The sequence below is a fragment of the Pinus tabuliformis genome, chromosome 6 (genome assembly GCF_031772625.1).
Source record: "Pinus tabuliformis cultivar Carrire ecotype Pingquan chromosome 6, CPIR1, whole genome shotgun sequence".
Taxonomy (NCBI): Eukaryota; Viridiplantae; Streptophyta; class Pinopsida; order Pinales; family Pinaceae; genus Pinus; species Pinus tabuliformis.
In genome coordinates, this window is record NC_142292.1 from 2,039,274,238 (window position 1) to 2,039,299,167 (window position 24,930).

Below are 24,930 nucleotides of genomic sequence, written 5' to 3' on the forward strand. Positions count from 1 at the left end.
AGTTGGGCACATTCAAGCATGATTTGGAAATAACTGAGTGATTCTTCAATTGCACGTCCCATCCATGATCTGGTGCTCTCCATGTGGAGTCACTGTAAGTTGTCCCTACGCATTTTTTAAAGAATATTACAAAGTTGGGCACATGCAAGCATGATTTGGAAATAAATGAGTGAATTTCAGTAACAATACTCCATTGATACAATAGTTGAAGATCATAAATTCTGCAATGTAATGTGTCAAAATAATTTCCATCATATATTTTAGTAGACGAGAGAACAACATTGATGTATGCCTATTCACAATCTTACTCCATACTTGGTGAATAAATGGATGGATATGACACTATGAGAGACCTGAGTCCAAATAAAACACAACTTGATATACAGTGTTAATAACGTTTTCCAAAAATAAAAACCCATCGAAAATACATGGTGTAAAATGCAAAATTTGAAGATGGTTATGCGAAATTTTTAAACATCAAATATGGCCAAAATGCCCTGCAATGGGCATTTGTCCGTAAAATTCCAACCCCGGTCATTACCCTACGCTGCCGCCGAGGCCGTTGTCCACGGGTGAAAAAAATGCCATTAATTAAATTGAAAAAAAGTATCATTCACAATTTTTTTTTGATAACAGGATGTCTCACATTTAAATACAACATTTGAAGTTGGAGCATCCTGCTGCTTTGATTGCCAACTTTGTTTGAAGCGTTCGCTACATGCTCCAAGTGTTTAAGCGAAAATTACTGCGAGAAGAGAAATCGACCCACATAGCAGAAGCACTTTTGCAGAGATCCAATTTCGTTTGATTGGAGAGTCACCGTGAAGTTGGCAGGATTCTGTATGTAGAAAGCCTCATTGCTTCGGCGGTTTGAATGCTCAAATCTCTATCCGTCTTGCCATTTTCTGATAGGTACTTTGGTTCTCGCATACACAATATCAGAGACACTCATTTTGTTGCATGGCGGTTGCAGATATTATTCAACAAAATGGGTGATATATTTGAGGATGAAAATGAGACCGCACTCACCATTGACGAGTACATAGAGAGCGTGGATGCCCAAGAATTGGTAAATTTCTAGACAGAGATTCGGAGTGTGAAGCTTGGGGAAGAAACCCATTTTATGAACTAGGGTTTAATGAAGTAAGGTTATTGTATGATCTGCGTCTGTGCAGGAAGCCGATTTGGTATTGGGAGGAGATGAGGGGAAAGAATGCACGTATCCAAAGGGGTATATGAACAGACAGGCTGTTTTCTCATGCCTGACATGCGTCCCCCCAGGCAATGCTGGCGTATGTACAGCCTGCTCTTTAACTTGTCACGAAGGCCATGAAGTATCTCTCTATCCCTTACTTATGTCTATGCTTACATTTTAAGGTCCTTTGAGACCTTGCTGGACTATAGAATATTTCCTCCCAGAATTTAATTTGGAAAATGAATTTAATAGGAATTTGATAGGGGGTCAAGGGTTTTGTGTTTTCAAGGTCCTGCTTCTGTACTTCATTACCTCGGTGATGAATTTCTTTGTTGATTTTGGTTTTTGTGGGTTAGAATATTATGGAAAGATTTATAATTAATTATCACTTAGTGTGCTTGCCAATCTTGGGGAAAAATTTGGACGAAGTATATCCAGCTAGGTTTTTTTCTTTATTGGCCGTTGAATGGCAGGAATTTTTGTGTTTTAAAATATGTCTATGCACTGCTAATTTTTATGGGGTTTGTATGTAAATAGAGTTTGCTGACCCGGTTTTGATGTTTCCTCTTAACATTTTTCAAGGGTTTATGATTAGAAAGGCAATTTATCAGTATGAGATACTATGAAAGATCATCGAATATTTGATTTGCCTCCAACTTGAAGACTTTCTAGTATCTACTTCTTCCATAAAAATCCAAGTTGCCCTTTTTCTGTCGCTGAAGTCCAAATCACTTATGCAGACAATCCATGATCGTCCACAATTTTTATAGTTCCTCTGAAACTGTCTAAATACAACTGCCAGGCTTTGGCCACATTGATTATATGAAAATATATAGGGATAACTTCGTTCGCATCAATTATGGCACTTGCGTTTATGTCATGTTTCTCCCTAGACAATGAAGGCCTGATACTAATCATTGTTCATTTTAATATCACAATTTGTCTTCCTGCTTCCCTAATGGGTCAGAGAGAGATAAGGGTATAGTTCTTTCGTGGGAATCGGTGTCTTTTCATTAAGTTGGAGCTTAACTGAAGAAATTTCCGATTTGGGAAAGCAAGCTCACTGCTCCTCTTAGGAGGAATGTTTTTACAGAGGGCATATCTCTACATGCTTAATTGAGCGGGCTTCCTACCAAGCTACAGTGGATGGCATGGATACAATAATACAACCTCTTCCATTTGGTTTAGTGAGATTTTAATAGTAAGCCTGTTACTTGCTTAGACATATTGTCATTTAGATCATTTAGGGTTTTGGATTCACTGCACAATTTTTTTTGTTTCATTACATTTAAAGTGAACACTTAACTCATCATTGGGGTGCAAAATAGATAATAGGAGAGAAGTGTTGCAAAAGAGCTGACCATGCTTTTTCGTTGGAAATTGTCACCAACATTTGTATGTAATAGAAACACAACAATAGATGTGTGTGTTGATAGAGAATGTCAGGGTTTGTAAGAGTGGGAACCATCAAGTGATCTCGTATGCTTATTGTCATATTTTTCAACATGGATATTGTTATGGAATGTACCAATGGCAAGGGGCAGTCCTGCACTTGTTCTTGGAACTGAAAGAAGGGATGATCTTTCCCATGTTATGCCATACAAATGGCGGCATTTACTCTAGTGGAGATTATACTAAACTCCAGAAAGATGCTGATCTGTCTATCTTTACAGGGTGTGGACTTTCCATGGTTCCTCTCGTATATTGAAGATATGTAAATATGGTACTCTTGCATGACATGCTTCTCCATTGTTTGCATGTTTGTTATATTACTTCTCTTGCATCGAAGAAATTCTTCTCTCTTGGTCATGGTATTTATTTTTGGGAATCTTGATATACTGAGCAGATTCCTCTGATGTGTTTTTGACCGTGTGAGATAATTATTTTTTGTTGATAATGGCCTTTGTGAACCATTTTTCTTTTTGTTTCTGTTAATTGCTACTCATGTTATTTCATTTCTTAGCAGATAATTTGCTTATCACTGTTCTTTTAAACGTTCTTTGCATAATTTCAAATGTGGTATCCAGCACTATACTTACACATTGCTAGAGTTGTCTTTTAGTGACTTATAGTATTCAAAGGTAAATGTTCCTATCTAATGACAAATTGGATACAGGGTGAAGCAGATCTTTCTGAGGTTAATCAAAAGATCTTGATGTGGTTGTTATATATCCTGAAGTTTGTATGAGTTTTAATCCTAGATTTGTATATCTAGGAATTTGTGTTCTGCATCTGTTTTTGTTCTCAATTTTGAATTTTGTGTAATTTTGCGCGGATATTTTGAATTTCATGTATTGTTGTTATCTTGTGACATGTTTTTATGTTTTATTTCTTCATAATTTATTTTACACTGACAGGCATAAATGTTTATAAACTTCAGTATGTTGATTATTAGTACAACATATAATGAACCTAAAATATTATCTGGCTCTTTAGTATGATTTTCTGCTGCAATTCATTCTATATTCGTTTTGGCCGTAATCACTCATTTTGTCTTGCGCAAGGTGGTAGAGTTGTGGACGAGAAGGCGATTTAGATGTGACTGTGGGAATTCAAAGTTTGGCAGTATCTCCTGTAAGCTTATTCCAGACAAAGATTCTGAAAATCATAACAATTCTTACAATCAGAACTACAAGGGCTTGTACTGTACTTGTCACCGACCATATCCTGACCCTAATGGGGAAACCCAAGGAGAGATGATTCAGTGCTGTATTTGTGAGGACTGGTTTCATGAGAAACATCTTGGTTTCCAAGCAAGAGAGCAGGTAAGATTAAAATTACTACCATAAAGTGTGAGTGTTAAACTTTTAGGGTAAAGTAGATTCCCGTGTCTTTATCAAGGAATGTGGAAAGGGGTTGAGTTTAGGGCTTTTGTTTTTGAATATTAAAGAGGAAAATGACGACTTATAAACATTCTTTAGGACAATTATAATTGTGGATTGCAGTGGAGTTACATTAGGGACAACTTCATGTACTTTCCAGTTGGATTGCCTTGAGGGTTGAATTTTTGCCTTTCATGTTACTAGCTATAAGTGATTAGCTTGCTTGAGTTTTCTCTTATTTTCTGGAGTGTGCTCTATTTGTCTGTGATTAAAAAGTTTCAAAATATTATCAGACAAAACTTCCTTTGTTTTTATTGTGTTTTAACATTTTAGTTGACTATTTTTTTGCAGATACCAAAAGATGATGACGGGGAACCCATGTACGAGGATTTTATTTGCCAAAACTGTGCTAGTCGATGTTCCTTCTTGTACTTTTACCAAGAGAGTTTTATTTTACCATCAGCAAACGGTGGAACATCTACTAACATTGAACACACCAAGCAGTATTTGCAGGAAGAGAATTGTATTGAGAATGATGCTGAAAAAGGGTGTTTAGAAATAGTTCTTAATGCTGAGGAGATAGTTAATTCTCAGCTGCCCAATCCCAGCATTGATATTGCTAAGGATGACAATCAGTTAAATAAAACCACTACTCTCATCAGTGATAATGATTATGTTGGCGATCATTTAAAACAGCAAACTTGTGCAGTTCACGAAAGGAACCATTCTAGTCCTGGTGCTGCAAATCCAATAGCAGATTCAGGAGAGTCTCTCCCCCCTGTGTCTTGTGCATCTGATATCAACTCATCAGGAGGCTCTGGCATTGTCAATGAGATGGCAACATGTTCAGAAGCAGAAAGGCCAACTGCCAAAGAGATTAGTTTTCCTGGGCAGTCGATTTTCAGTTCCACTTTTCCATCAGATCTGGTCATTAGTGGAGAAAACTCTGGAGATCAGGAGCCGCTTTGCAAGCTTAGGAGCAAGGGAGACATTCCTTTACATAGAATGGATACCAAAAAACCTTTATTTATGGGCACAAATTGGAGGGAGCGTCTCTGTAGGTGTAAATGTTGTTCTGATCTATTTAGAGATAAGGGGGTTGCTTTCTTGCTTGATAAAAGTGATACACTTGATGAGTATGAGAAGATTGCTCAGAAGAGGAGAGAAGAGAAATTGCAACAGCAGGAAGGGGTTCAGGCGGCGTTCCTTCAGAATCTTGGTCATGTTCAACAAATTGAGCTGATGACTGGCATTAACGACATGAAAAATGAACTACGTTCTTTTCTTGTAAGTCAAACTGTATATTTCTCTTTTATTTTCTATAATATTTAAGAAAATGAGAAGAAAAATATTCCAAGACTTGTCTAAATCCTGTTTACATCCTGTTTACATCAATTCAACAATTGATGATAGATGTAATGACATAGGTCTTCTTTGATGTTCTAATGAACCAAGAGAACACAGTTGTCATTTTTAGCAGCAGTCCAACTTCCAACTTGATTACTGTCTCAAGCAACTGTTGGTTTCCAATGGCCAATTTAAGCATTGTTTCTGCAGTGGACAGCCCTCTTTCCTAAAGGGAAAGCAATATGGCCAAACAAACATTCGATCGAGCCAAGTCTCCAATGGTCATCATTATACCCTATATAAAGGAACATGGCTTGCATTTGACTCTGCTCTTCAACATATAACTATGGGTAAAAGATGTCAGCATTAGTGCTTCAGAGCCCCTTGCTGCAATGTGTAAGAAAATATAGTGCCATTCTCATCAGCATGACACTTCCATTGACTTTGGAATTTTCATTACCACGGCATTTGCTGTTATGGGTAATGTAACTATATCCAATGTATATGCTACATACATGTAACTTTGGCAATTACCTAGTGTTTTTGGTGGAAAACATGTTCATAAAACCAAGTAGGCACCTTTTCCACTAGCTAGGTGTCCATATGATCTGTATGGACCCTACTATGTTCATGTCCTCAATGCTTTCCGATTAAAAAATAATCTTGATGCATATTTTCCTATGGCTTTACTATGGTGACAATATGCATTTAATAAACAAAATCAATTAGATGTATATCTTGGATCTGGCTAAATACCTGTCAGTGTACTATCATCAAGGACATGGAAACAAACAATAAGATATACAATTTCTGGTATTCATTTGGGCAAGGGGCAAAGAATTTAGAAGAGTCCCAAAATTGGAATGGAGTTGAATTGCAGGCCAAGTCTACGATAATCCTCATGCTCAAGGCCATTACTCCACAAATGCTGTAAGTTGCACAAATTGTATAAGTAGGTTGGTCGCAATCCTTTTTTTCTCACCAAATATGCACTCTACAATCCCAAGATTGGCAATTTGCGAGCCATAATGCAATCATGTCTGGTCGTCAATAATTTCCCAATGAGTATTATGAGAGTTTCTTCCACACAACCTTTGATTAAAGGGGAGTTGTGCTTCATCACTCTTGTGTCCTCCTCATGATCTTGTAACCAATCCATCTCAGGGCAAAATCACTTAGAGGATATCGTTCAACAGTGGTTAGCCCTTTCACAGTTATTGATGACTCCATTGAGGAGTCTGTATTGTAGTCCCTGTTAACACACAATCTATTATCTAGCAGGGGTACCTAAAAGACAACTACTAGACCAAATGGCAACAACAGGACAAGGACCTATTGTCACCTCAGTCGATGTCCCCTGCTCTTTACAGACTTTCACTGATGGGAGGAGTCCTGGTATGAGGGAAATCACTAGAAAGATAAGGGTAATGATTAAAAATGATGTGATTTCCAAAACCCATTCAAAGGAGAGGCTTAGATGAAGGCTTGCTTGCTTCAAAAGCAAGAGAAGGGCTCTCCAAGAAAGGCTTATTGGTAGGAGGCTAAGACCTAGGTAAAAGGATAAATCAATATGGTAGATATGCCTAGATCAAGGTTTCCTAAAGAAGGAGAAGGACCTCCCTTAGGGTCTTGTGAAATGGCTATCATACAATGATTGGGACCACATGAGAGACCTAGTGGGTGCCCAAACAAGGCTTAGGGTTTCAAAGGTTAACGGGGAGTAGGATGCCCTAAGACAAGCAAGGGTAAGATAGGTTAATGAATGGTTAACTTCCAATGAGTTTTCAAGTATAGTTGACCTATAGAAAGCCACTAACCAAAGGAACCTAGGGTTAGATATGATGTTGGAGCTAGGGCTTGGGATATTTCCAAATCTAGCCATGGAAATTTGTTTAAATTTTGAGGAGACCAAGAGGAGACCATAGTGTAGTAATAGACCAACTCGCTCTTCAAATGGGCTAGTGTTAATTTTAGTTAACAATGGTATGTTCTATGCTTGCAACAATTTCTTCAATGTCCTTTAGCTAGCCCAATGTCAACTTTCAATTTAACTTCCAATAACAATCACATTAATCATCACATTGACAAAAACTGTAGATAGAACATGAACAATAGAAGCAGAAGACAAGTCAAGACAAGAGAACACCAGTATTTGGCGAATGCCAGGGAAAAATCCCAAGATGGGGAAAACCCTTTGATCAATTCTTCTTATTATTATATCAAATGTTTAATAGAGAGAGAGAGTACAATAAATTCAATATAGACTTGTCAATAGATGATCAAAACCACTGTCCAAAATAGCTTAGAGAAGCTGTGATTTTCCTGCTTCCACATAACGATAGTCAACAACCCTAACTAGAAAGTGCACACTGGTCAATGCAACAACAAATTGTCCACAATGTAGCTCGGTCAAACCCAGTCAAACTTGACCTTCTTTACTGGTCAAAGTCAGCTCAAAACAGTCAATAAAATAGTGGTCAAACTTGGTCAAAGTTTGCACTTTTGTCCTGCGGTCAACCTAATCAACAAGCCCAGAAAACCTTGATTTTTGTGCCAATTAATGTGGCCCTCCAAAATAGAAATTATGGCACAAAAAATGCAGTCAAAGGATGTCAAAATAGCCTTCGTAAATGCTAGTCAAACCCTGCAACAAAACTTGGAATTTGGCCTCCTAAAATTCGTCCTCTTTCAGCCACACGTGTGAGAGAAGAGGAGGAGAGAGAAATGATGAGTTGTTGATGCCAAATGAGGTTGGAGGTCTCTCTTATTTATACAAGTCGTTAAGGGTCAAGAGACATGTCCATTGGGCTTCATGTGCCTACATGATGATGTCGCTGACCTTGACAATTTGCACGTGTTGGCTTGAGTCTTGACTTCAAAAACATATTTTTCCTTATCCAAACTTGATGATCTTTAGGTCGATTTTGGTCCTCTCGAAAAGAGGAATTTAATGCAATAATAATATCCATCAAATGAGCTGTCCAAAGTGGAATTTGGCCCTAGTTGCCAACTTTAACACTCCCTCTCAGCTAAGGAGAATTCCACTTGCCAGTCCATCCATCATCATGCCATCCTGTCATCTTGTACCATCTATATATTTCATCTCAACTCTGCTGAACACTGATGTAATAATGAAGAAGAATCAATCGAGAGTGAGTTACAAGACCTTGCCACTCTCCATTGACAAAAGTCAGTCTGGGGGTAGAACCCCAATCGGATTTGATCGCAGATCAAGTTGTTGAACACCATGCATCCTAGACGTAGGGAGTACGACAATACATGATGTATCCATTTGTAGTGCTATGGTCCTTATCCCCTTTTCCCAATTCATGGACAGATGAGAGGTACTTCCCATGCGTCTTGGACTACATTGGTAGGATGTATGCTGGGGCATCTACAGGAGAAGGTGAACCACTCATCTTGCTCATTTGCCATAGTAGAAGCTGAACCACTCATCCTATGCATATATCATCAACTATAGGGGAAGGTGAACCACTCACCCTATGCTCTCATATATCATCATGGGGTATCATAGGGGAAGGTGAACCACTCACCCTGTACACAACGAACCTATAGGAGAATGTAAACCACTCACCCTATGGTCACACATAGCTCCAAGAAGTACCCCAAGCCCCCAGGAACTCCCAGAGCTCAATGTCCAACTCAAGTGGGACCCTCATGGGAGGGTCCTTCCACGACTCCAAGTCTCTCTTGGAAGGCTAAGAATTTGACCTTCCCCAAGGGCTTCATGACATGTTAGCAACTTGCTCATCAGTGTTGATGTGTTGGGGCCTTATTTCTCCCCGTTGTACCATATCCCGGATAAAGTGGTACTTGATATCAATGTGCTTGGAGCGGTCGTGGAACATGAGATTCCCTGAAAGGCAAATCCCACTCTGGTTATCGCGATAGATCATGGTGGTATCCAACACGTGCTCAAATAACTTACTGAGGAGCTTCCTCAACCAAACAACTTCACAATAGGCCATACTTGCTGCAATATATTCGGCCTCAACGGTGCTTAGAGCAATCGATTTTCGCTTCCTGCTCATCCAAGAGATCGAAGCAGATCCCAATGAGAAGCAACATCCAGCCGTTCTCTTTCTATCCACCACACTGCCAACCTAATCAACATCAAAATATCCAAGTAGCCTCAAATTCTCGACATTGTATCTCAACCCATAGTTGATTAGCGACAATCTAATGTATGTGATGAGGCTCAACCATAACTTGTTTCAAAGTATATATAGTGAAGCATATGTTTGGTCGGGAGTTTACCAAGAGCATCAAGGCCCCCACAAGTTGTCTATATTCATAAGGGTTTGCCAATTCGGGCCCAACAACAGTTCCACATAATTTCTTGAAGTTGAGTTCCATCAGAGTAGACATAGACTTGCAATCCACCATCCCACATCTCTCTAGCAGCTTCACAATGTATTTTCCTTGAGAAAGGGAAATCTCGCCTAGTTTTTGTGAGACCTCCAGGCCTAGGAAGTAATGCATCAGTCCTAGGTCCTTCATCCCGAACTTAGAAGTTAACTCCCTCTTGCATTGATAAATGAGAGGGTCTGCACCAAAATAAGTGGCATGTCCTTTTCAACCTTGAAGTATAGGTTAGGATCAACATAGCTCCTTGTAAATCCCAGCTTCACGAGATAACTGTCAGTCCTCTCATACCAAGCCCTAGGGGCTTGCTTCAACCCATACAGGGCTCTCTTTGGCTTGCATACATGTGTCCTTCGATCCTGAACCTCAAGTCCCTGAGGTTGTTCCAAGTAGAGTTCCTCCTTAAGCAAGCCATGCAAGAAATCTATTTTGACCTCAATTTGATGTAGGCTCCATCCTTGATTGACAACGAGAGCAATAATAGATCAAATAGTGGTATATCGAACAACTAGTGCAAATATCTCGTCATAGTCCACTCCTTCCTTTTGAGAGAAGCAATGAGCAACGAACCTGCGCTTATATTTTTCAACACTCCCATTAGCTCCATGTTTAATTTTGTAAAGCAATTTTGAGGTGACCACGAACTTGTCCTTAGTGTAAGCACCACATCCCGAACATCATTCTTCATGAAGGATTGATATTCCTCAAATCCTTATTCATCACATGTTTTCATACTTGGTGTTTTACAACTTCTTCGTGTTGAAGAATCTAGAGCTAATGTAATTAATGAGATTCTTCTTCCATGACAACTATTTGTGATGTATTTTGTCTTTAGATTATTAGCACAATCTTTTGCTTATTATCATTAGTGTGTGTGTTTCTTCTTTCAACAAATAGCTATCAAAGCAAAGAGACAATAGCACAAGATATGGCATTCTTGCCAGGGCCAAAACCTCTCCCTCTTGGAGAGGAAAACCCGCACAAACTTCTTCTTATAGAGATTCCTATTGATGAACACCAAGACCATGACTCTTGACTGTTGTGTTTATCTTCATCACTTATGCTATACCAGGGTCAATACTATTGTATCACTAAGGACATGATAGCAACATCATCACTGAAACAATGACTGTTCATTTACTGAGATCTGCTACACCCTTCACTGAGATCGTAGCTACATCCTTGAGATCATCTTTTGTGTCTTCATTGAATTCATCATCATACCGATGAGATCTATATGCACATAGATCCATGAGAGTTGCATTGATAACCTTTATCATGATCAAGACTTCATGACTATGTTATTATCAAGCTCATGACAAAGATCGAGATCATGACAAGTCATGACGTGTTGTTGTGGGGTCATATCCAAACGTGTTACTGCAATGATATGTCGAGAGTGTAGCCTTTTCATTCACGAGTATGCATTCCCTTAAGAACCGAGATCATCATCATGAGACTGTCATTATAGTAGTGCTGCTTCAGAGTAGGCCGAGACTGTATCCTTCCATCCATAAGTATGCCGAGAGTATATATCATAGCGACATCGTTTATCTGACTGCATTGAATCTCTAGAGTGAGTTGCCCATAGACTGTGTTACGTGATTCTTCTTCATCACATAGATGTCGAGAGTAATTCCTTCATCTGCATGATGAGAGCAAGCCCCGAGACAAAGCTTTCATGAGATCGTACATCGAGATTTTGTGTGTCATTTTCGTATTACTGAGATCATGCATTGGATATGTCACCGAGATGTTATCCCTTTCTGTATCTTATGAAGTTTCAGAGTGATCCAAAGATTCATGTTCGTTGATTATTCTAGTTGCATATATATATAGTTCGTTGACCATATATGCAAGTCGACATGAGCCAGTGAAACTTTGCGTCCTTTTGTTGAGCCGACATGTCATCTTTTTATATACTTTGACTTGACTGTCTTTCTCATCATTTTTGCAGGCATACTTTTTCTTTGGAGGATGGCGCTTGTCTTGGAGGGCTACTTGACACTAGGTTGACCCACGGACATTACATAAATGCTCAAGAAGAGCTCCTTAACACGATTTTGACTCTTTGACTTTCGTAGACCTATGGAATGAGCAAGAAACTTATTCATATAATTTACAAAAATAATATTTCTTTTTCTTGACAAGTACAAAGATCAAAATTACGTTGACAAATACCGAACCTAGTTACACTTTTCTTCAACACTTCGAATGTGCATGGTCAGCTTGAACAATAGTACTCATGGCGGCCAAGTACCCTTTATACTTGTTCGGCTTCTTACTTTCACGAAATGCCTCTCTTGGTACAATATGCCTTTCAACATCTTCAAGAGTATCTTTGAGCCATAGTGGTCTTTTCCTTGAGGTAGAGGGATTGCCAGGAGGTGGATCAGTAGGATCCATCGGACCATCAATATCGGAAATAGGCTCATTTGTTGGAGGTTCATCTTGTTTTTCGATAGCATCATCATCGTCCTTTCTTGAGATGGGGAGATCTTTGGCTTTCCCAAGGGCAATGTCTTCATCAAAGGTGACATCATGACTTACGTCCACTTCACTTTGACCAGACACAGAGATTCTATAAGCCTTTGAATTTTCACTGTAGCCAATGAATATACCTTTCTTCCTAGAAGCTTCCAACTTATTTCTTTTTTGTTTAGGCACATGAAAATATACCGGACAACCAAAGATTCTAAAATGAGAAACATCAGGTTTACTTGTGAAGACTTCTTCGGGTGCCTTGAAATACAATGCTTGATGAGAGCTCCTATTTTGAACATATACAACAACGTTGGCAACTTTTCCCCACAAGAATTTTGGTAGACCTTGATCATGGAGCATGGCATGGGTGGCTTCCATGATTGTTCGATTCTTCCTTTTGGCAAATCCATTCTGCTAAGGAGTGTATGGAACAATTGTCTCTCTCTTAATGCCAACTTCTCTGCAAAAGTCATTGAATTCATTTGATTCATATTTTGTTCCATTAGCGGCCCTCAATATCTTGGTCTTCTTCCCTGTTTGATTCTCCACCAATCCTTTGAAAGAACAAAACCATTTGAACACTTCATCTTTCCTCTTCAAGAAATAGATCCACGTTTTGCGTGAGAAGTCATCCACAAAGATTGCATAGTATAGGTAGCCTCCTAATGAAGTTACGGGCAAGATACCAGACAGTTCAGAATGGACCAATTGAAGAATATCGGTAGTCTTGCTTCCACTAGAAGGGAATGGTCCCTTTATATGTTTCCCGAATGCACAACCCTGACAAACCCCTTTATGATTCATGTTATACTCGGGCATACCTGTGACCATCTTCCTTGCCCCAAGTAAGGCTTTTTAATGTAAGTGGACAAATCTTCGGTGCCATAATTCACATTGAAGAGAAGTATTACTCGCCAAAGCTCCCAAAGGACTTCGACCAACTTGATAGAGACCTTCAACCCTAAATCTAAGAGTAAATGCATTTTTAAGGTTTCTATGCCAAATACGTACCTTTCCATCAACGAATGCTACTTTGAAACCTTTATTTTCCATTGCAAAAATAGAGACCAAATTCTTCTTCAAATCGTGTACATACAACACTTCTTGTAGATGTATGGTTTGACCTTAATTCAAGTGAATAGTGACAATACCTATCCCTTTCACGGGGTAGGTGGCATTATCTCCAAGTATAATCTTTGGATTAGTTTTCTTCTCAATCAATTTTGAGAGGGCCTCCTTGTATCTAATGAAGTGCCTTAAGGCTCCACTATCAATCAACCAATGATCCAAAGTATTTGGAGGAGTGATAGTAGATAGAGCGGAAATAAGATAAAAGCTCATTTTGTGTTTTTTACAACATTACTTTCATCATACTTGGCATTTCTTGTCCTTTTGGGAGGTCGACCATTTCCATGTCGAGCAACAGGAGCATTCCTCTTTCCTTTGTTGTTGGACCTGTTGTTTCTTTGATTGCCATTGCCTTTGAAATTGTTGTTGTTGTTGTTGTCATCCCTTGGAGGATTCTTCTTGTGAGGACACTCTCTAGCATAATGACCAAACTTGTTACAATTGTAGCATCTTCCTTTCCTTCCTTCTTTGAATCCCTTCCTTCATCCTTGACCTTATCTCATTGGACCAACATTATTCTTCCTTTTTGCATGAGTGGAGAAGGAAGTAGGCTCATTTCCGTTGGAGGGCTTATCTCTCTCCATCATCCTTGTCTCCTCTCGAGTGCATCTAGCCAATAATTCACTGAAACCAGCTAACTTGTCATTGTTGAGAATGGTGGTGGTAAATACATCCAATGGTCTTAAAAGACCTCCAAGTGCAATGAGAATGAGTTCCCTGTCAGCAATAACTTCTCCAATAGATAGTAGGTCATTCTTGATTTGAGTTATTCTCATGAAGTAGGATTTGATAGACTCCCCTTTATCCATCTTGATATCCTTCAACTTGTTTTTGAGAAAGAGGATTTGATTTGCATTGCTCACTTTGAACATCCCAACTAGCTTATCATATATTTCCTTAGAAGTTCCCAAATTAGAAATATAGGCAACCAAATGCTTTTGAGTGGAGTCCATCAAAATTTTCTTTGCTGACCTCACCTTTTCTATACTTCGTCTTAGCAGCAATGGATGCATTTGAAGGAGGCTCCACTACTTTTCCCTGCACACAGTCCAATACTTCATGCTCCTCCAAAGTCAAGTCCAAAGTCATCTTCCATGCATGATAGCCAGATTTGTCATTAAGCTTGTCCTCAGTCTTGAAGTGAGATGTAGATGCCATGAAGACTTGTCCAATTGTCTTGTCCACAGATCTCTCTTAATGACTGCTTTTCTCTCTCTTGCTTGGGCTTTGTCTTCACTTGGGCTCTGAAACCATGTTAATTTTAGTTAACAATGGTATGATTTGTGCTTGTAACAATTTCGTCAATATCCTTTAGCTAGTCCAATGACAATTTTCCAGTGTTCCACGGGGACGCGTCCCCCAGGGTGGGGTGCACGCACCCCACGCACCCGGGACGGGGAGACTCTCGGGGGTGCGTTTCCCCACGTCCCCCTTTTGGGGAGACTCGGGGAGACGCAAGGGGGTGCGTTTCCCCAGTGTGGGAGACTCGACTCCCCGAAAGGGGTACTTCTAGGCGTCCCCCCCAAAAATGGGGTTCTTCTGGGCGTCCCCTCGAAAATGGGGTTCTTCTGGGCGTCCCCTCGAAAATGGGGTTCTTCTGGGCGTCCCCCTTCATTTTTGTCTAATTACCCTTTATAAACGAAAAAAAAAAAAAAATGAAAATTAATTTATTAAAAAAACATAAAAAATAAAAATAAACTAAATTAATAACTACAAATAAAAAATTACATTAATATTGAAAAGTTAGGGTTAAAACTTAATTCTAGTTTTTAGTTTTCACTTGCCGCCATTCATGAATCATTATGCTTACGGTTTACCCTTCAACGCATTTTTTCTCTTCCATTTTCTGAGTTCTCTTCAAACCTTCAGCGCATCCTCCCAGTCCACGCAGTCCAGGCAGCGGCTTGCTGTTAGGTTCTTGCTCCAGGCAGGCGGCAGGCAGCAAGGAATCACTGATTAACACAGCGACATCCTCCCACGCAGCGACATCCTCCCACGCAGCGACATCCTCCCACAGCCGCAGCGACATCCTCCCACAGCGGCAACGGCATTCTCCCACCCGGCAGCGACATTCTCCCACGCGGCAGCGACATTCTCCCACGCCGACAGCGGCATTCTCCCACAGTCCCACGCCGGCTGCGGATTAAGTTTTAACACTGAACACATCCTCCCACAGCGGCAGCGGCATCCTCCCACGCGGCAGCGGCATTCTCCCACGCCGGCAGCGGCATTCTCCCACAGTCCCACGCAACGGATTAAGTTTTAACACTGAACAGAGGACGTTCGGAGGAATTCCCATATAATTTCTGTGACAACAGCGGCAGACACTGGGCAGCATCCGCAGCGTATCAAGTTTCAACTTCAAGTTCAACAGCAGTGGCATCAAGGGGCAACGTATCAAGATTTTGATTCAAAGATTCAGCAAATTTGCAGTGGCATCCTCCCACCCAGGCGGCAGGCAGCAGCGTATTCAAACAAGAAAACTCGTTTCTGAGGTGATTTTGTGAAGTAATTTTGTGGATTTTTTGCTGTCTCTGAGGTGGTTTCGTTGGGCTTCTCAGCCTTCACTAATCGGGCCATTTATTATTTAAATTTTAATGTTATTATTAATTATTAAATTGTTTTAACTTGTGCCAAACCCTCCACGCAGGCAGCATTGCTGCTATACCATCGTCCTCCACCCAGCCGGCATCTTTGCTGTAACTGTAAGCCTGTACAGTGTAAAGTGTAACGCAACGCAGCTACTCCAAAGTCCAAACTTCAACGCAACTGCTCCAGACTGTACACAGTGAGTTTGACTGCAATTTTTTTAATTTTTTTTTTCATTTTTCACTGTTTTAGTGTTAAAGTTTTGAAGTTTTTTCATTTACATGGCATTAAAAATTAAAAAACTCAGAACTGTAAATTCAATTGTTTGTCAAATTCACTGTTAATTTTTTTTTTTTTTTTTTGTTAACTCAGAACTGTAAAATTTAAATTGTTTGTTAAATTCACCGTTTAATTTTTTTTTTTTTTTAAAGCAAACCCTTCTTGCAAGGCATTAAATAATACAAAATCTGCAAAATAAACTATTTGCAAAATGAGTGACAGCGACCAAAGTGGCAGTGATAGTCAAACTGAAAATGAATATGATTCTCAAACGGAAACAAGGAGTCCTCTTCAAACTGAAACGCAACCAACAAGGAATGAAACCCATTTCAGTAGTACAGCTAGTGCTAATGTCATTTCAACGACTCCAACGGCAACCCCATCAAAGTCATTGGCAGAATATGCAAAGGGGACATTCAATCCAAGCAAACCTCTTTTGCTATATGCTACCAAAATCACTGGCCCTTCAACCCAACCAAAACCGGGAAGCACAAGAGGTGGGACACGCCATTGGAAATGCAACATTTGTGCCCATTCTTGGGCTGGGAGTTATAGTCATCTCAGGATGCATCTTTTGGGTGTAGGTGGCAAAGGGGTTAGCATATGTTCACATTTAACACTGCTGCAAAAATCAGAGCTCTTGAGAATGCAAATGGCAGCAGATGCAAAGGGCATGTTCTCAAGCAAAAATGTCATGGCCCAGCCTCAAGAAAATTCTAATGAAGCCACAAGCTCAAGAAGAAAATCAAAGAAAGATATGCCTCCACCATCTCATATTGGGACTAAGGGTTCCCGCTCTTGTGCAGTGGGACCAACTCTTGCAGGGATGTACAGTAAGTTGAACCGTGATGATACAGATGATGCCATTGGCAAATTTCTTTTTGCCAATGGAATTCCTTTCCATGTTAGTCGTTCTCCTTACTACAAGGAGATGGTCAAGGCAATTGCAACAGCAGGACCCTCATATGTGCCCCCAGGTGAACATAAGTTGAGGACAGTGATATTAGAAAGGCAAGTGGCCAATATTAATGTGCAAAAGGAAACTTTTAGGTAGACATGGGTGAGGGAAGGTTGTTCTATTGTTATGGATGGGTGGACAGACATTGCCAAACATCCACTCATCAACATCATAGTCACTTGCCGAGAGGGGCCTTTCTTTCTTAGAGCTATTGATTGTTCTGGAAAGCGCAAAGATGCAGCTTTCCAATTTGAGCTTCTTCGTGATGCTATAGAGGAGGTTGGCTCTACAAATGTTGTACAGGTTGTGACAGATGCAGCGACAGTGTGTAGATCAGCAGGATTAATGATTCAGAGTAAATACAGACATATTTTTTGGACCCCTTGTTGTGTGCATGCACTCAATAATGCATTGAAAGACATTGGCAAAATTGAGTGGGTATCTAACTTGGTGACAGCTGCAAGAAATGTGCAAATGTTTATTTGCAATCACCACACATCCTTAGCCATGTACAGGTCTCATGCGAGGAAGGAATTCCTCAAGCCTACTGATACCAGATATGCTAGTTATTTTCTTTTATTAGAGAGGATGTTGGAGGTGCAATCAGCATTGCAGGCCATGGTTGTGACTCCAGATTGGAACAGATGGGCAGAATCCAAGACAGAGGAAGGGAAGAAAATCAGGATTCAGATATTGGATAATGATTGGTGGACAGATTGTGGTTATTTGGTGTCACTCTTACGTCCTGTAGTTGAGGTCATTCGCTACACTGACACAGATTCTCCTAGTCTTGGAGAAATCTGAGACTTTTGATAGTATGTTGGATCAAGTAAGGGTGGCCATTCGTCAGAAAGATCCTTCCGTAGAGTTCTATACGACTCAGATTCGACCCAATATTCATCGTAGGTGGGATTGAATGAATACACCTTGCACATGGCGGCATATGCACTCAACCCAAAATGGTATGTGGCAAGAAGTGGTAGAATTCTTCCCATTGAAGATCCAGAGGTCAAAAAGGGATTTCGAGCAGCCATTACAAAGATGTATAGTTCAGAAGAAGGGAGATCCATTAGGAGACAGTGGATGCAATTTGCAAGTCCCAGTGGTCCCTTCAACAAGCCGGATGCCAGGGAAGATCGCAATGATTTAGGCCAGACTGACCCCATTGGTTGGTGGACCATGCATGGGGATGAGGCTCCAGAGATCCAACATCTTGCTATTCGCTTATTGTCTCAGATTGCTAGTTCCTCTGCAGCAGAGAGGAATTGGTCCACATATAGCTTCATCCACTCTATCAAGAGGAATAGACTTTCCTCTAGGAGAGCAGAGAAGCTAGTTGCAGTGCATAGTTCTCTACGTCTTGCACATAGGAAGACACCAGAGTATCGGAGGGGACTAGCAACACGATGGGATGTGGATCCAGAGGATAGTGCACAGATAGATGATGAGGATGGACCAGATGAGTTGCAGCATGGTTTGGTTGGAGTTCCATTGGTTACTCAAGAGAGTGACTCTGACTCGGATAACGACATTCCCATTGATGTTCCTGATGACTTCATGCAGCAGATGGATGTAGAGGACCAATCATTGAGATTGAGTCCTTGAAGTTGATTTTATTTTCAGTGTTCATTTTGATTTTCCATTTTTACTTTTAAGTTTTAACTTTCAACATTTGAGTTGTGACACTAGATATTGATGACCGACTCTTCACTCTGAACTATTTTTAAGTTTGAAACTTTGAGTTATATAAATTGAAAATTTGAATTTAGTGTTCAATTTAGAATCTAGAAGACTAGAATGATGAATGATGAATTCAAAATTTTCAATTTAATTTTTAGCTCAATGATTCAATATAACAGTAAATTATAGAATGATGATTGATGAATGATATGGATCAATGTACATTGTATTTCATATTGAATTTTATTATTGAATCTTGATGAATTAGCATTATTGAACAATGAATATGAACATGAAAATTTCAAAATTATATACATATATATAATATATATAATTAAAAATTATATTATATATACCTCGACGTCTCCCCGTCTCCCCTAAATTTCCCTAAAATTTCAGGGTTCTCCCACACGTCCCCTTTGTGCGTCTCCCCGCACCCGCGTCTCCCCGTCCCGGAGACTTGGTGGAACATTGCAATTTTCAATAGCAATCACATTAATCATCACATTGACAAAAACTATAGATAGAACATGAACAATAAAACCAGAAGACAAGCCAAGACAAGAGAACACCATTGTTTGGGGAATGCAGGGAAAAATCCCAAGATGGGGAAAACCTTTTGATCAATTATTCCTATTATTATATCAAATGTTCAATAGAGAGAGAGTACAATAAAGTCAATATATACTTGCTAATAAATGATCAAAACCAAAACCACTATCCAAAATAGGCCAGACAATCTGTGATTTTACTACTTCCAGATAGTAGTAGTCAACAACCCTAAGCAAAAAGTCAACGTTGCAGCAAATAGTCCACAATGTAGCTCGGTCAAACCCAATGAAACTCGACCTTTGTTGAGAATTCAATAGGGAAATGTATATGTTAATTCTCTTAACTTGATAACTGTTTGTGTTACCTTTTTACTTATTAGCTTTGATCTTTATTATTCCAATGTGCAATACATCAAACAACTACCAAAATAGTAAGAATAGTGACACAATATATAGGCTACAAGCTAGGGCCAAAACCCCTCCTCTTGAGGGGAAAATCTCGAAAATCTCTTCTTATCTTTTAGATCTTTCAATTGACGAATACCATGACCTAGACTCAGACAAATACCCTCCAAGATCAAGTCTTCCTCGACCTCTAGCTGCAATATCTTCGACTTCCTAGTAAATCTAAAATTCTGCTGCCTAGCAACTGTTGCTTCTTCTCTAGGAGACTTCGATCTCCCTCTAACTGCTCTTCCCTTGACTTCGCTTGCCTTTATTCGAGTCCTAGGGCTAGTAGGAAACCCTAAGGGACCTTTGCTTGCCTTCTTGCTTCTAAAATCGAACCTTAGACTTCCCAGTGCAGAAACCCTAACTTCGTACTTCTAGAAGAATTTGTTGCTCAAACTTTGCACTACCCCAGAAGATTTTGCTGCCTAGATTTCATATTGCCCTAGAAGGTTCTGCTGCCCATATTTCGTACTGCCCCAAAAGGAACTGTTGCCCAGATTTCGTATTGCCCTAGAAGATTCCGTTGCCCAGATGAAATTGCTACCTAGATTTCGTATGAGAGATGAGTGAATGAATGATCCAAATGGAGGACGAGTTCCTCTTATATATAGGCTTCCTTCAAGGGTGGACATGTCTCTTTACTTAGGCCTACTTGATAGCTCATGTAGGCCGACTTGATCTTGGAGGTATGTTGAGATTTTCAAGACAAAATAATTTATCTTTTACAATTTACAATGTCCCTGTAGGGTCTTCCATATATGACAATGACTCTTATACATAAGGAAAACCCTAGAAGCATTCAATGGGTGCTTGACCTATAAAATAAAAGAACTTGAGCATGAAACCCATGCTCCAATAATAATAATAATTTCTTTTTCATTTTATATACAAGAATACATTTCATACTAATGAAGACCGAACCTAGTTACACATTTTTGAACACTCCCTCTTAATTAGGGAGGTATTCATAGAAGGTACATGGTCATTCTCAATTTGAAGAGATCTCATAAGAAGAGTTGGATTGGTAACCCATTTGTCGAGCACCATAATAACCATCATTGTTATATAGCAAGGCCTTGACTAAACTCTATCTCTCCACAAGATCAAAGCACAATGCTGGCGATATCAATGATGTGTAGACACCATCATCATTGTCTCTCCAAAGTACATAGCCTACTTAGGTGTTCCCAGAGTATGACCTCTCGTTGGACTATTCTTATCTTGGGTAGCTAATCCTCAAAGAATATCGGTCCACGACTACTCTTGTCGTGAATGCCCTACCACATTCTCAAAGAGTATCGAATGCCAGATGGTTACCCAACCCTCCATTCTTTCTTGCCAAGTGAAGACAAGAATGCTGTGTCTATCCCTCCCTCTCAATCCGAGAGGACAAGTCCACCAAACCCAACTCGTCCCTTAAGTATACAAGCTTCTTGTTTGGAAGTGATTTTGTCAATATGTCAGTTATTCTCTCATCAGTGAAGATATACTGTAGCTGCACCACACCATTTTGCACTAGCTCTTGTATATAATGATCCTTGTTATTGATATGCTTTGTCTTCCCATGAAACACTGGGTCCTCAGACAAATGAATACAACTCGTGTTATCACAACCTATCACTGTAGGGTTCATCGGTCCTTCAAATAAGGTAGACAACAACTTCCTTAACCAAACTGTTTCCTGGCTAACTTCACATGTTGTAACATATTCTGCGATTGGATCCTGCTTTTTCTTCTTTCAGCAACAAAATGCATTCTCTGATTTCCTTTTTCTTGCTCATGGCCTTCACTCAAACTTATGATTTTTAGCCTTGGTCTAGTGCATGACACATGAAACAGAGAACCATATCTGTTACTCCCTTTCAACCATGAAGCACCTCTTTATCCGGACTCCATCTTAATCTTAGGGAGATCTCTTTTATTCATGCTTCCTCTAGGAGATTAGTTTTTTATTTTTTATATTTTTTTGTTTATCTTAGATTTTGACAGAGGAGAATCTTTTCCTGGCTTCCAATCATTTCATTGGAGTTATCATCAACCTCATCATGCTTGTCAGATCGAGCATCTTCACCAAGTTGAAGATTGTGTACCTGTATAGGTTAAAGGCATGTAATCTTGAGGTATGTATGGCATCTTTTATTAAGGGTCCAACATGAAATGTTGTAAGATTGGTCGATTGTATGGTTCTGGTGTTTGTTGAAAATTGTTGATATTGGTACTAATATCTAAAACTTTTGATGGCACATGAAAAACCCTAACCTTGTTTCGTTTGTTCCCTCATAGAAACCCTAACCCCCTTGGTCTGTAGGGTTCGTGTGCAATTTAGGGCTCATGACAAATATGAATGGATGAGGATGATAACTTGTATGAGTCCTTTGATCTAGGTTTGGCACTTGAAAACCCAAGAAGTCCATCCTCTAAGTTTCCATAGTAACCCTAGATTTATAGATTGACATCATGCTTTGCTATTGTATACTTTTCTTGGGTGTACTTGTCAATGAATAATGCAGGTACATGAAGTAAAGAAAGAAGGATGAGCAACATGATGGAAGGAGGGAACTGTAAAGATCTTGAAAGTGGTTGGATCCTTGGGCACTCTGATGCATAAAGAAAAATTCATGGTATGGTCGTGCGATTATGGATGCCTGGGTGAGAAAGTCTTCATAAGGATTTGATTGATGAAAGGGAAGAATTAATAGCAACATACAAAAGGATTCATAAACCTGATATAGCAGTGATCTAGCTGATATAAGGATCTTGCTGCAAGATGATAATTACTATAAAAGGATCATTCAAGGATCCTCCTTAGTGATGTCTACATTTTTGGAGTAGGCTTCTTAGGAGCTTGTTGGTTCAGTTGCAGCATGTGATTCCATTTTGAAGACACTAAATTACTGGCTGAGATTCGATGAAGATGATATTCCGTTGAAGACTCTGATGATGACTGAATGAAGACCATGATGTTGATGATGACATGATACTTTGCACAATCCTGCTATATGAAGAATATGAAGACATACATGATGTGATTCCATTGGGTTATTGCCTTGGCACTTGGTTTATAGGAACTGATGTACACCACGATGACAAATGTGATAGTAGGTTCGATAATCATGTCTTCGTAGATCACTTTCCTTATGCTAAAAAGGAGCTATGTTCAAATGCCATAGTCACTGCTTCGTGAATATGTAGCATATAAATATTGATGATATGGAAAGTGATGACTTGTCCCTACAAGAAGTTGTGAAAGGAGATGGCTCCACGATGTGCATAGAAGTTGGTGACGCAGAAGAAAGAAGCCTACAAGCAGTTGATGGTACCATGATCTCCACGGAAGAATAGACAACTGATATTGGAAACAAGTCCCTATTTAAGAGGGAGCTTGGATATATTCCTTTCACGTGTAAAGGAATGGGTAAATCCTCCTTGGTTAAGAGGGAGAGATAGACACATCATTCTTGTCTTCACATCGTGAAGAAAGAATGGAGGATTGGGTAAGCATCTGAGATCGATACTGATGATACTCTATAAGGATGAGGTAGGACGTCCAATAGGCAAGAGTAGTTGAGGAGATTCCTTGAGGATGTGTAGATCCAAGATAGGAATGGTCCTAAAAGGACATACCTTGTGAACATCCGATGGGGTATGTGCCTTGAGAGGCAATGATGAAGGTGTCTATAAATCATTGTCTCCCCAACATTGTGATCTAATTTAGTGGAGAGATAGAGTTGTTAGTCAAGGCTTTGCTATATGACAATGTTGGTCAATATGATGAGATACATTGATATAAGCTGAAAATATAACTTATGAGATGGCTTACCAATCCAACGCTTGTTATGAGAATAATTCAATGGAAGTACTATCCTTGTACCTCTGGTCAATTATGAATACCTCCCTAGTTAAGAGGGAGTGCTGAAATGTAACTAATGTTGGTCTTCATAATTTTAAATGAGTCACATTGTAATTATTGATGTACTTATCAAAAGAAAAAGAAAAGAAAAATGTATTTTGTAAAACAAAATTATTTATGTAAATGGGTTTCTTGCCCATTGGTTTATTGTCCTAGGTCAAAGAACCCTTTGTGTGCACTAGGGTCTTGTGCAAAGTCAAAGAGTCAATAGTCAATGTACAAGTTAAGTCTAGAAGCCTCCAAAGTGATAAGTTGGCCAACTCCTCAAGTTGACCTAGAAGAGGCCTAATGTTCCCCTCAAGATGCTTATAAAAATAGAGAACTCATCCTCATTTGTACACACACCAAGCAAGCGAATTTTTTGATCTGATCTAATCTAAGAAAGAGGAGTGAAATTTCTTGTAGATGCAGCCAAAAGAGGAGCGAAAATTTATAGCTGATCGTTCAAGGAAAAATTGGGTTTACTTGATGAAATCCAAGGACGAAGTATTTGCAAAATTTCAATAATTCAAAGTTGAAGTAGAAAACATTACAGAAAGGAAAATCAAGATACTAAGATCCAATGTGGAGGAGAGTATACATCCAAGGAAATTATAGCTTTTTGTAAGGAATCTGAGATTAAGAGGGAGTTGATAGTCCCATACAATCCAGAACAAAGTGGAGTTGCAGAGCGAAAGAACCGATCCATTGAAGAAAGTGTAAAAGCAATGTTGCATGATCAAGATCTACCGAAGTTTTTGTGGGGAGAAGCCACAAATACAATTGTATATATTCAAAATCGAAGTCCCCACAGGTCATTGGATAACAAAACTCCCGAAGAAGTATTCACTGGGAAGAAACCAACTGTAGATCATCTCTGAATCTTTAGTTGTCCTGTCGAAGGACAAAAGAAAGAGGCTGGATCCATCAGTCATGAGAGGAACATTTGTTTGCTACAATAACTCCTCTAAGGCCAACAAAATCTACATAAAGGAAGGACACTGTATAGAAGTTAGTCGAGACGTCATATTTGATGAAAGTATTGCATTCAAGAAATCAAAGGAACTTCCCATGGACTTTGACGATGAAGAACTTCCAGTGTTTGAAGAGGAAGTTGACAGGGAAGAAGAAGAATCTCACCATGAAGATGAAGGTCCTAGTGAACCTATTCA

The 24,930-nt window shown here is 39.5% G+C and overlaps 1 protein-coding gene across 3 annotated transcripts in view; it reads left to right on the forward strand.

Annotated features, from left to right (window-relative positions):
• Positions 1 to 519: 519 nt before the first annotated feature.
• The window catches only part of LOC149267433 (uncharacterized), a 33,130-nt gene continuing 8,719 nt past the window's right edge, over positions 520 to 24,930 (forward strand). Inside the window, exons 1-5 of one of the 3 annotated variants that reach the window (XM_089432707.1) lie at positions 520 to 868; positions 974 to 1,069; positions 1,176 to 1,334; positions 3,700 to 3,960; positions 4,369 to 5,304. In XM_089432707.1, coding sequence (XP_089288833.1) covers positions 989 to 1,069; positions 1,176 to 1,334; positions 3,700 to 3,960; positions 4,369 to 5,304 — 1,437 coding nt within the window. In that variant the 5' untranslated portion in view covers positions 520 to 868; positions 974 to 988. Of the gene's footprint in view, positions 1,070 to 1,175; positions 1,335 to 3,699; positions 3,961 to 4,368; positions 5,305 to 24,930 lie in introns of all 3 variants that reach the window. The other 2 variants (XM_089432702.1, XM_089432693.1) reach the window with 2 other exon arrangements.